This window comes from Podarcis liolepis, assembly GCF_965112155.1.
Source record: "Podarcis liolepis genome assembly, chromosome: 17".
Taxonomy (NCBI): Eukaryota; Metazoa; Chordata; class Lepidosauria; order Squamata; family Lacertidae; genus Podarcis; species Podarcis liolepis.
In genome coordinates, this window is record NC_139571.1 from 11,992,391 (window position 1) to 12,004,733 (window position 12,343).

The 12,343-nt window shown below is 45.1% G+C and overlaps 1 protein-coding gene across 2 annotated transcripts in view; it reads right to left on the bottom strand.

Annotated features, from left to right (window-relative positions):
- Window positions 1–6,299: 6,299 nt before the first annotated feature.
- Window positions 6,300–12,343, bottom strand: part of LOC310697063 (ovostatin-like) — a 49,224-nt gene continuing 43,180 nt past the window's right edge. Inside the window, exons 29-36 of one of the 2 annotated variants that reach the window (XM_083483294.1) lie at window positions 11,244–11,464; window positions 10,861–11,076; window positions 10,624–10,748; window positions 9,435–9,525; window positions 8,410–8,472; window positions 8,213–8,315; window positions 7,498–7,568; window positions 6,300–6,500 (exon numbers count right to left, since the gene is read on the bottom strand). In XM_083483294.1, the coding sequence (XP_083339420.1) occupies window positions 7,516–7,568; window positions 8,213–8,315; window positions 8,410–8,472; window positions 9,435–9,525; window positions 10,624–10,748; window positions 10,861–11,076; window positions 11,244–11,464 (872 nt within the window). In that variant the 3' untranslated portion in view covers window positions 6,300–6,500; window positions 7,498–7,515. The remainder of the gene's footprint in view (window positions 6,501–7,497; window positions 7,569–8,212; window positions 8,316–8,409; window positions 8,473–9,434; window positions 9,526–10,623; window positions 10,749–10,860; window positions 11,077–11,243; window positions 11,465–12,343) is intronic. The other variant, XM_083483295.1, reaches the window with a different exon arrangement.

Below are 12,343 nucleotides of genomic sequence, written 5' to 3' on the forward strand. Positions count from 1 at the left end.
AGACGGACATGAACTTTGTAGATCTGCACTGTAAATAGTTTGCACAATAAAACCTGTAAAAGTCAAGTCAGAGTCCTGCCTGGTTACTCACAAGCAACCACCAGTAGCATCTGACAATGATTTTTATTTATTTTAAGAAAAGTAGGAAAAAGAAAGGTGGGAGGGAGAGAGCCTTCACAATTGCTAGCAAGTTAACGGGACGCGGGTGGCGCTGTGGGTTAAACCACAGAGCCTAGGACTTGCTGATCAGAAGGTCGGTGGTTTGAATCCCCGCGACGGGATGAGCTCCCATTGCTCAGTCCCTGCTCCTGCCCACCTAGCAGTTCGAAAGCACGTCAAAGTGCAAGTAGATAAATAGGTACCACTCTGGTGGGAAGGTAAACGGTGTTTCCGTGCGCTGCTCTGGTTTGCCAGAAGCGGCTTAGTCATGCTGGCCACGTGACCCGGAAGCTGTATGCTGGCTTCCTCGGCCAATAAAGCGAGGTGAGCGCCGTAACCCCATAGTCGGTCACGACTGGACCTAATGGTCCGGGGTCCCTTTACCTTTACATTTAACCAAGTGCTCTTTTCATCAAAAGCATTCAACCTCAAATTCTGGGTTTCTCAGTGGTTTGTTTCCCCTACCATGTCCAGCAATAAGACATTTATTGAGGACATATACTTCATAATGGCGTAAATCAATCACAGCTGGGCTTGCTTACACTTGTTGAAGCCTATGGCTTAACCATGTCTCTGTCTTAGATTCAGCCCATTACTCTTTTAAAACAAATCATAATCAATATTTACAGGGACACAAGTTTTTCCTTTCTAAAATTCAGCAACAGGCTTCCAGTTCTCCACAAAGGTATTACTGTACAGTTTTTCCTCCATTCTTTCATTCATGCAGAACTCTTCGATTGGGTCCAGGCAGCAAAGTTATGAATCGTACTGTAATGAAGCAAAACGGGGTACTTCTGAGATGTTAAAATATCCAATTAGAAATGTTTCCTTTTTAGCTAACTTCATTGAGAAAGAACCTGAGAGTTGTGGCATCTTCTTAGCAAAGTGTGCACTGTCCAAGCAGAGGGCAAAGGAAAACCCACAATGGTGTATGGAAAAATAAGAACAAGGAATCTCTCGACATCCGGAGAAGATTGCAACAGATAGAATAAATAGAGAAGCGAAAACAGTGGCGTAGCGTGGGGGGTGCATGGGGGGCCGGCAGCACCGGGCGCAACATCTGGAGGGGCGCGCGCTCGCACTCGCAGCTCTCTGCCCCCTGCCAGTGGCGTAGCGTGGGTTGTCAGCACCCGGGGCAAGGCAAGTAATTTGGGCCCCCTAACCCATGGATTTGCACCCCCTAACCCGTGGATTTGCGCCCCCTAACCCTAACCCCCAGATGTTGCGCCGCCCCCCCTGCACCCCCCACGCTACGCCACTGCCCCCTGCTAAAATCCACGGGTTAGGGGGCGCAAATTACTTGCCTTGCCCCGGGTGCTGACAACCCACGCTACGCCACTGAGCGAAAAGTTGATAACCAGAGGTTCATAGTGTTAGCGTTAAGCAATTTCCCAGTGGCAAAGAAATCCTGCAATAACTGGTTGTGCTGGACATACAAGAACAACAGATTGAGTTGGATTTGCACCCGATCTGATTTTGCACCAATTCCGGTACTCCTTCTTGCACAATGTCTTCCCCTTCTTCGAAGGACATCTTGCAATAAACTGAATTAACAGAGGGATGACCCCCCTGGAGGCTCAAAGGCCACATTTTCTTCTCACACAGATATTTGCCCCCTGGGCCTATCTCTTTTCCCCATGTCAGACCGGGATCCCATAGCTTACCTCACAAGATTGTTCCCTTTGGGAAACGAGAGATTACCGTTGAGGCATCTGTGATGACCTGAGGATGAACTTTAGTTCCCAATGTGAAGAGCCCTTGCTGCATTTTTTAACTTGATGGCCCACAATGCTGAGGAGGTGGGGGAAATTATGGGCAGATTTAACTAACCTGTTCTGCTAGCAGAAGCCAGCACAAGGACTTCTGCTAGCACAGTGGGGCTTTCCTGCTTGCCTCCCTCCAGGGCATCTGCTGTGCCAGGAAAACCCCCAGCATAATCCATGGAATCTCTTTAGTGGTGGAGTTGCAATAAACAACCACTTGGGATTTAAACAGGCCACAACTTTATGAATTACAGATGTCGGCAAGTTTTGGCACAGGCACTGGTTGTGTATTCTGAATCAATTAACCCCAGGTTAAGGATTGCCCTATGTTGTACATCAAATCAGGGTGACCCCCTCCCCAATATCCCCATTTTGGGAGTGCTATGGCCAACAACTCCCATCTGGGTGTCCAGACAGAAGCACCCCTCCCGGTTCCTTTAATGATTTAATTAATTAATTAATTGAACCAATGGTTGGGGTGGGGGCGCTCCTGACTACCCCCCCCCCCACACATCCACCCAGCCTTATCCCCCATGGATTTCCCTGGTGTTTATAACTCCATACGCATAGAGGGTGGTGTGTATTTGAAACTGCGCATGCTTCAATATTTTTTTGCCTCATACACATGAAATCATTCTCATCCATTAGGTTCCCTGCACTCCCCCCACCTCCATTAAATTAGAGAGCTTCCCACAACAGGGAGATATCAATAAAGGAAGAAAATCCAATATAAAATCCCATGTTAATGGAGGCACATTGTGTGTCAGTTTCTTTGACATGTGTGGAGATGTTTCACAGGAGCCATTCACCCCTACTACCACTTTGCTTCTCATCATCCAAAGGGAAAGATGCAGCATTCACCAAAACATATTTGCAGGCCCAGGCATCGTGCTCCCCAGTCCCCAATCCCAGATAAATACAAGACCACTAAGACTGGTTTGGATCACAACAGGCCACAACTTTATTGAATACAGTGGTATACCTCGGTTTTTGAACATCTCAGAAGCCGAACATTACAGTTGCATGTCAAGACCCTGAAACCACCCCCTCATTGAAGAATAACACACACAAGCACACATATATCAGGTTAATGTTATTGGGCAAATTTTGGCCCTGGTCCTGACTATATCTGACTCCTGCCCGTTGTGCAGGGAGTCCGGTAAGGGTAAATCACCAGAAGTGGGAGCCCCGACGATGCATAGCAACTCGAGTTCCCAGGGTGCTCCTGTTGGGGTTGTGTCATGGCCCTAGCCCCGTCCCGGGCTTTGAACAAGATCCACACCCCCGGATTCCCTTAAGCTTGGAGGGGCAGGTGATGGTCACACCTCCCCTCCTCCCTAACCGCCAACCTAACAAAGTTGTGATGATTGCTACGAGGTAGGCGAAAACCAAATGGCCCGTGCCAATTTTGCCAAGTGGGAAAATTCCTACCAGGCCCCTCAACGGTGACCAACCACGGTCCATAGCAAGGCCAATGAAGAAAACCTGCAAAATAGGGAGGGAGGGTGGGAGATTGATGAAGCGAGCCGAGAGGAAGCCCTCCAGCTCGCGACTCTGCTTAAATAGTCCCGGTCACACCCCCACCCACCAGTGGATTGGCTGGCCGGTCGCTGATGTGACCAGAATGCCAAAAACCCAGAAGTAAATGTTTCCATTTTCGAATGCCTCAGAAGTCAAACGGCTTCCGCTGAGTCCTGCCCCCCAATTTTCTCCAATGAATTTGCAGACCGCCCTTTGCACCTTGGTTTTCAAATGTTTCAGAAGTTGACCGGTCTTCCAGAATGAACTACATTCAAAAACCAAGGTACCACTGTACAGATAAAAGAGGTTTGGCTTGGGCATGGGGCAATCAAAATACTTCCGGTCCACCCACCAGAAGTGATGCATAGGCCAATCCAGGCGGGAGTTCCTAAGACTTATATCAACTAGGATCCCTTTAATGGGATACCCCAGTGTTTGGAGGGGTAGGCAGAGACTACAACCTCCCCTTCATCCAAGACAAAGGATTGCCCCAATGCCCAACCCAGTTGTGATGATTGTTATAAGGTAGGCAAAACCACCGGGTTGGAGCCAATTTGCCTGGTGCATAAATTTCTACTCAGTCCCATAAAATGTTGACCACTGTAGCCACAGCTACTTGACCATCAACTGGAACCGAGGGGTGGGGGGTGGGGAGCTCAACGAAGGAAAAGCAGGTGGGGCCCCAGGTGAGGGCTGTTGAAATGCCCAGGTAGTGGACCCAAGGGAAGCCTTCCTGCTCCGTTAGCACCAGCCCCCTGGCCCAGCCCATGTCCCAGCCTGCGCCCCCATTTGCCAATCGATGATGCAGGCCAGGATCTGACTCCTGGTAGGTCAATAGGCTTATTGAATATTACTTTATTTGATATAATTTCCTTATTTTAAAGTTATGTTTTATTATCACATATTTGTATTGGATTAGATTGTTATAAGTTGTACATTCTGTTTCTTCAGCTTGTAAACTGCCTTGGATATTGTAAAATAGAAGGACGGTATACAAATTAAAAGTGATGAAGATGATGATGATTTATAAACCTTTTCCTCAATTTTGCCTTTAGTCTGCTCTCATTTTAATTCGCTTCTCCCTGTATTCCCCTCCTTCAAATCCCCCCCTTTCTGTCAAATAAAGCATTTTTCTTTCCTCCCTCCCTGCACTGCCCATTACCCCATTTCTTCAATTTATTCTATCTCTATTTTTATAATTGTATCCAAGTATTCTTCTGTAATTGTAACCAAGTGTTTTTTTGTGGGGGGCTTTTTGTGTGTTTTTTTGCTGTGGATGTGTGTATATGTTTGTAGAAGCCTTTTTCTCTGCCAGCGTTCAGTCCTACAGTCCTGCTATAACGAAAAAGCAGTTTATTTTCTATTTTTGCTTTGTGTTTTTGGTTATAGATTGCCTCAATAAGAACCTTGTGGTTGGTATTGAAGGAAAAGATGTACTTCTGCAACCAGTACAGTGGTACCTCGGGTTACATACGCTTCAGGTTACAGACGCTTCAGGTTACACACTCCACTAAGCCAGAAATAGTGCTTCAGGTTAAGAACTTTGCTTCAGGATAAGAACAGAAATCGGGCTCCGGCGGCGCGGCAGCAGCAGGAGGCCCCATTAGCTAAAGTGGTGCTTCAGGCTAATGCCATTGGTTATGAGAATTTGTTGCCCTCTGTTCTCATAAAATAAATGTTGGAGACTATGGAGTTAAGTAACCCCCAAGCCAAGGAGATAAGTAACGATACAACATTTAGAAGACACCTCAAGGCAGCCCTGTATAGGGAAGTTTTTAATGTTTAATGTTTTATGATGCATTTATATGTGTTGGAAGCTACCCAGAGTGACTGGGGCAACCCAGTCAGATGGGCGGGTTATAAATAATAAAATTGTTGTTGTTATGGAAAAGGACGTCCCTGTTTTCATTGGAGAAATGTTGGAGGGGATGTGATTTTATGAGCCACTTTGGATTTGTCATCAAATAAGGAAAAATGGGACATGAATGAAATAAATATAATAGATGCACCATACATGCCTTCTCCTGGGAATACGTAACTCCTGAGAGAGCCATTATAAATACAGTTTGAGATTCAAGGTGGGATTCAGCTAATGAGTCCCATCAGCAGAAGCCATACAAGGCCACCCCCCATCTTCCTACCATGTGCCCCCGCCAAAAAAAATTGACTCTGGGGAGACTGGGAGAACCCCCAGCACAACACACAGAGGAAAGAGAAGGTCATTCAATCAGGCAACCCGAATTGCTTGTGCTGACAGAGTAATCTGCTCCCATAGTAAAAACTATGAGATTCTATAATAATATGTCAGTATGGAAGAAAATGTCTGCACACTTTTCAACACAGATAGACACAAAACTCTTTCCATTCCTGTCCCATTGGCTTGATGGCCCAATCTACCTCTGCCAGAATTTTTTGTTTCTGGAGTATTTGAAATACTAGAATTGATGCTTTTGAATTATGGTGCTGGAGGAGACTCTTGAGAGTCCCATGGACTGCAAGAAGAACAAACCTATCCATTCTGAAGGAAATCAGCCCTGAGTGCTCACTGGAAGGACAGATCCTGAAGCTGAGGCTCCAATACTTTGGCCACCTCATGAGAAGAGAAGACTCCCTGGAAAAGACCCTGATGTTGGGAAAGATGGAGGGCACAAGGAGAAGGGGACGACAGAGGACGAGATGGTTGGATAGTGTTCTCGAAGCTACCAGCATGAGTTTGACCAAACTGTGGGAGGCAGTGGAAGACAGGAGTGCCTGGCGTGCTCTGGTCCATGGGGTCACGAAGAGTTGGACATGACTAAATGACTAAACAACAACAACCATCAAATAGCAAAGAAACTCACAACAATAAAAGAGATATTTGCAAATGGTTATAGCAAGTAGAAATAATTTTATTCTATAAACGAGACATTCAAAATACAGTTCTGAAAGTCAGAAAGATGTGGAGTGAGATCCCAGCCAAAAAAAATTCAACCCAATGTAATATTTTCAGAAGATTTTCTGGAATGGTGATTTTTCTGAACCACATCAGACACAGGGATATAGCTCCTGATCTTCCTGCTGAAATAAAAAATGACATTTAAGAAATGGACATAGGAATCAGTAAGTTGAAAATGTGATTTTAAGTCTTAGCTGCGTCAACGTGTTTAAATGGGCCATGGAGCCATTTCTCCTACCCTCTATAAGGGGGAATAGCAAAAGTTGCAATTGTTTATTTCATACAATCTATATGCCATCTTATTATTTATAAAACTCCACAATTTTAGTGGTAAAATACATCTAGCAAAAGGGAAAAAAGGCCACAATAGTAGAAAAAATGCAGCAGTCAAAGACAACAGTGAAAAACTTTATTACAGACTGGCATAAGATACAAACATACAAATAAAATAAACCACATAAGACTTTAAAAGGAGAGGGATCAAGACACCTAGCTGTACTCCTTAATTTTTATTCTCTACTGTGCTGTCTGATTATCCTTATTTTTTGGCTTTGCTTTTATTGTACGGTGAATAGTTTTATATGCTGTAGGCCTCCCTGAATGCTGTATTTTTCAGAGCAATGGTGGGAAACACATTCATCTAACTAAATAAAATTATCCTTGCTGGGAGTGCCTCAAAGCAAGAGGCAACTCTAATCCACCACCAGTGGCATAGCGGGGGGGGGGGGGGCACAGGGGCTGTTGCCCTGGTCGCAGAATTGTTAGGTGTGCAAAATTCCAACCCCGGATGCTTCTTCAATACAGCTGCATGTTTCCGTTGCTGGGCTCCATTGAAAATGGCTTTTACATGAGAATCAGGAAGTGACGTCTCCAGACAACAGAATGACTCTTCTTTTCTTATCTCTGTGGCTGTGATCTCTTGGGTGATGTGGCTGCCATTAGGCAGTTGGATGTGCATGCATACTCTGTCCATTAACCCACCCACCCTCTTTACCTGGCCCCGGGCACTGGCAACCCATGCTACACCACTGTCCACAATAGCTCTTCTTTATCAATGCAAGTTTTGCTTTCTTTGTTCTATTGGCGCCTGCATAGCTAGCAGCCCTTCCTTTGACTTACCTTCCTCTTTGTTCGGGCTCAAGCTGATTCTTGGCGGCATGGTGTGTTATATTCACTATGGGCAGCTATATCTAGTAGGAGGGACAGGAGAGAGCACAACATTAGATGTTGCATGGATCCACATTTTCTCTTTCAGGTGTTCAGAGAAGAGTAAAGGTAAAGGTAAAGGGACCCGTGACCATTAGGTCCAGTCGTGGCCGACTCTGGGGTTGTGGCGCTCATCTCGCTTTATTGGCCGAGGGAGCTGGCATACAGCTTCTGGGTCATGTGGCCAGCATGACTAAGCCACTTCTGGTGAACCAGAGGAGTGCACAGAAACGCCATATACCTTCCCGCCGGAGCGGTACTTACTTATCTACTTGCACTTTGATGTGCTTTCGAGCTGCTAGGTTGGCAGGAGCTGGGACAGAGCAACGGAAGCTCACCCTGTTGCGGGGATTCGAACCGCCGACCTTCTGATCGGCAAGCCCTAGGCTCTGTGGTTTAACCCACAGTACCACCCGTGTCCCTTCAGAAAAGAGTACTAGCTTCAATTTTAGAAGAGACAATTGAAATGTCAACACAAACATGGGACACTCATTTCCTATAGGATACTTGTTGAAGGAGGCGGCAGTAAAATTTATGGCAGTTCTAGTGATGAAACTACACGGGCTTCTGGGAACTACGAAATCAAAGTACACAAAATACACTTAAACTGTGAGAGCAAGTCTCCTACCTGTTTCATAATAATCAAACATTCGAACTGCAGCTGGTTTGCTTTTGGACACAGGATGGGATTCTTCTAGAGTTAATGTCAAGGTAATCTCCTTTGATGATACCTGAGCACAGGAAGAAAGAAAATATCAGTGACAGTTTATGAGAGGGAGATCTTTTGCAGGTTTGTTGTAATGATGCAACTTCAGGTAAACTTACACTCTCCAGATATAAGAAGACATGGTCATTTCTGGTTTCGGTACGCATCACCTTGCCCAGGAGCTGTACAATAAAAGCAAGGAGAGAAAGATACTTTTGCTTTCAGGAAAGGGATGAATCATAACAAAGTGAATAAGAATAGTTCAGACAGATTTATAGCAATCAGGTCATAAAAAACAGCCAGAGGCTCTGCAAACATTACTGAACCTGGCAAGCTCTTCCTTTTGGACCAATTCCATACAGAAATCTCAAACCTTCATGCTGTGAGCCTCTGCCCCATGGCTCATGGCTTCCTTTTTCAGTTCTGCACTTTACTGTGGCTGCTGGCATGCAGACGCTCTATGTATTTGGGTGGGTGCCATAGGCAACAAACAAGATTGCAGATTTACCAGTGCCACTTCCGTGTGAAAAGAAAAGTGATCGCGCCTTGGAAAACGGTAACAGACTTTGGCCTGTTGCTCTGCAGCTTCAGAAATGATGAACTAAGGCTGGAGGATTACTAGCCTGAGTAATGTATGGATTTCCTATGACATCATTTACGATGACACTTTTTAAGCCTGGCATTTATGGAAGTGAGAGCTGGACCATAAAGAAGGTTGAAGATGCTTTTGAATTATGGTGCTGGAGGAGACTCTTGAGAGTCCCATGGACTGCAAGAAGATCCAACCTATCCATTCTGAAGGAAATCAGCCCTGAGTGCTCACTGGAAGGACAGATCCTGAAGCTGAGGCTCCAATACTTTGGCCACCTCATGAGAAGAGAAGACTCCCTGGAAAAGACCCTGATGTTGGGAAAGATGGAGGGCACAAGGAGAAGGGGACGACAGAGGACGAGATGGTTGGACAGTGTTCTCGAAGCTATCAGCATGAAACTGCGGGAGGCAGTGGAAGACAGGAGTGCCTGGCGTGCTCTGGTCCATGGGGTCATGAAGAGTCGGACATGACTAAACGACTAAACAACAATTATTTTACTTCATCCAGCCATTTTCTCCTAGGGTGCCTCATTCACTTTTTTCTAAATCTTACCCGCTCTAGGGATGATGAGACAGGGACAAAACCAGACAGCATTTTGATGTCAATGATAGCCATGTTGGATGCGTTGCGCTCTCCAGTGTATCTTGAAACAAGAAAAAAAAAGGTGTCATTTTGTATTCTGACTGAGCAAACTGAGTCAAAAGCAAACTGAGAAGATACTGCAAAGAGCTCTTTTAGGATATAGTACACACTGTCTTACATAGTTCATTAAAGGCTCTCTCTCTCTCTCATCTATCTATCATCTATTATTTTAATTATAGGCAGTGAAGGAGGAAGTATCATCAGGACTTCAGCATGTAGAGAGGGAAGGTTTAACTTTGCACTCCCCAGTTGCAATCCCACAAAAAATGCCACCTGCATGTGGTTATGTAGCATAGAAAAAACAAACAACAATTCTCACTGCTGCCACTGGGAACTTTTTTCTGAGCTGCATAGCAGAAGTAGGGATGATTTTCTTAGAATCAAGGCTGGAGAGCAGAGTGTTGAACACCACCTCACTGTCTGCAGTCTTGATAATATCCTATCCCCCACCAAGTGTGCAATTACATTTAAAAAATGAATATCCAGATGTTGCACAATTAAAGTAATGCGTAGTTTGATCCTCATTTTTGGATTCCACGGTTCAGACACAAAATGCTGAATCCTGTTCCAAGGTAATTCAAATTCTCCCACAAGAAAGAATGACTGCAGTGACTTTAGAATTATTCAAGTTTCTAAAAATATGCAAATGTATTTCTTTGGCATAACTTACTCTGCCTTTTTAAAAACCAAAGTATTATGTGAATTAGCAGAAAGGAAAGGGCATTATAACAGGCATGGGAGATATTTTTCAGCACCTCCCCTCTGACTCCCAAGACTCATGTACTATCAAGCACATCTTCACAACCTGAGGAGCTAGACTTGCTTTTGTTTGTAAACGGAACCTGGACAAATTTAGGATGCTGATTTCTGCACCTCTTCCATGTGTCAACAGAGCCACGGCAAACGCAGTCCTGCCAATCCCAATCTGCCCCAACAAATAATATGCAGATCTGCTGCTTCTATATTCTCCCTTGTACAAACCAAATGGATTTCCAGCAAGGCCCCAGGAATAACCAAAGTGCCTTATATTGCTTTATACAGCAATGCATGGCAAAGTTGCCAACAGGGGATAGGCATAACTTTGCAGTCTTTTCATTACCTGGCTTTCAGTTCAAGATCAAATCTGGACAGAAAGTTGCTTGCGCAGGAAGCATTTTTTGTCCGCACTGTGAGAGCAAATCCAGAGCCATGTGTAGGGAAGATGATGTTGTATTGCAGGGATGTCTGAAACAGAAAATAATGTATAGCACATATAACAGGGGGCAGCTACTTTATTATTGACAATAGCTCTGTGACTAAGCAGCAGAGGCACTTGTGGGCTAGGGATGCCATTTACCTGAATGTAGACACACCCAGAACCTTTCACTTCCACACTGTAGTTTCCGGGGATGTTGGGCAATTCAACCTGTTGCAGCAGGACACTGTTGCTACTCGTTACCTGGAAAACCTTCTTAAAAGATCCCCCAGCACTGATCTCCACTGTATTTTCTGCATCTTTTGTGAAGGTCAGATTCCCAAACCGAGATAAAGCCAGGAGAGCCACAGGAGTGTCCTGGAAAGAATCATACATATATGGAGAAGGTGAATAGAGAGAAGTTTCCCTTCCTCTTTCATGTCCCTAAAACTCAGGATTATTCAGTTAAACTGACTTGACAATCAATTCAGGACAGACAACAGAAGGTACTTCTTCATACAGTCCCCAATTAATGTATAAGTTACCTGAGAGGAGGAGAAGCCTCCTAAAGAATTTTGGTTTCTGACCAGCCACCGCGCCATCTGTGAGCCAATTGTCAGGTCCTCCTGGGATAGGTTTGGTCGGTTAAGCCACGCCAGCAGTACATAACTGTTCATCAGAATCTCAAGAGATGATGCACGAATGTAGAAAGAAGGGAAATCTTCTACTCTAGGCCTCCTTTCCCTTTTCCAGTACAGCAGACCACCTGAAGATGCAGAAGAGGCTATTAAGTTATAGGGAAACAGTGGTTATCAATGTACTTCCATGTCAAGCTTCCTGGCTTTCATATTGATCTGCAGCAACCAATCTTTTCTCATGTATGTGGCACAAGGTAAGGGCAAGAGAAATCACTGCCTTGAAGTAGTTATCTTTCTAATCTGCCAAAGTGAGGTGCAGGCAGCTGAACAGTTCTGGAGTTGTGGACATAATGTATCTTGATTTCAGTAAGGCTTTTGACAAAGTACCCCATGATATTCCTGTGGAGAAGCTGGTAAAGTGTGGGCTGGATGAGGCAACTGTTAGGTAGATTTGTAGCTGGCTGACTGACTGAACCCAAACAGTGCTCATTAATGGTAGAGTGGCTTCTCCTTCATGGAGAGCACGTGTTGCGGGGGGAGCAACCATGACATCCCTGTTGCTGGGTGGGTTAGTTTGGATGGCCACGGATTTGATTGTTGCTGGGGAAAATTGATTGTTGCAATTTTATTTGATTGATGGGAGTGTTATATGGGTCCCTGTGCACAGTGTTGAGCTTCTTCTTTTCGCTGCGCACATTGGATTACCCACCTACCCTCCCTTTATTTAGGGTTTGTTTGCGCTGACCTTGCTATGCCTGTCATGGGGTTGTCTGCTTTGGAGCAGGGGCCTGATTGCCTGGGGCCATTTGGGTTTTGCCTACTGCGTAGCAAATCATCAGAACTTGTAAGTTGCGGTTAGGCATTGGTTAATATTTTGGTTGGTGGAGGGGATGAGGTTGGCTGTGCCTGCCCCTCCAATGCTGTTGCTGCAGGGTATTCTGTTAAAGGAATCCAGGGGCTCACCATGCTTTCATCCGTATCCCTGACAAAGGGCTAGGGCCATGCAA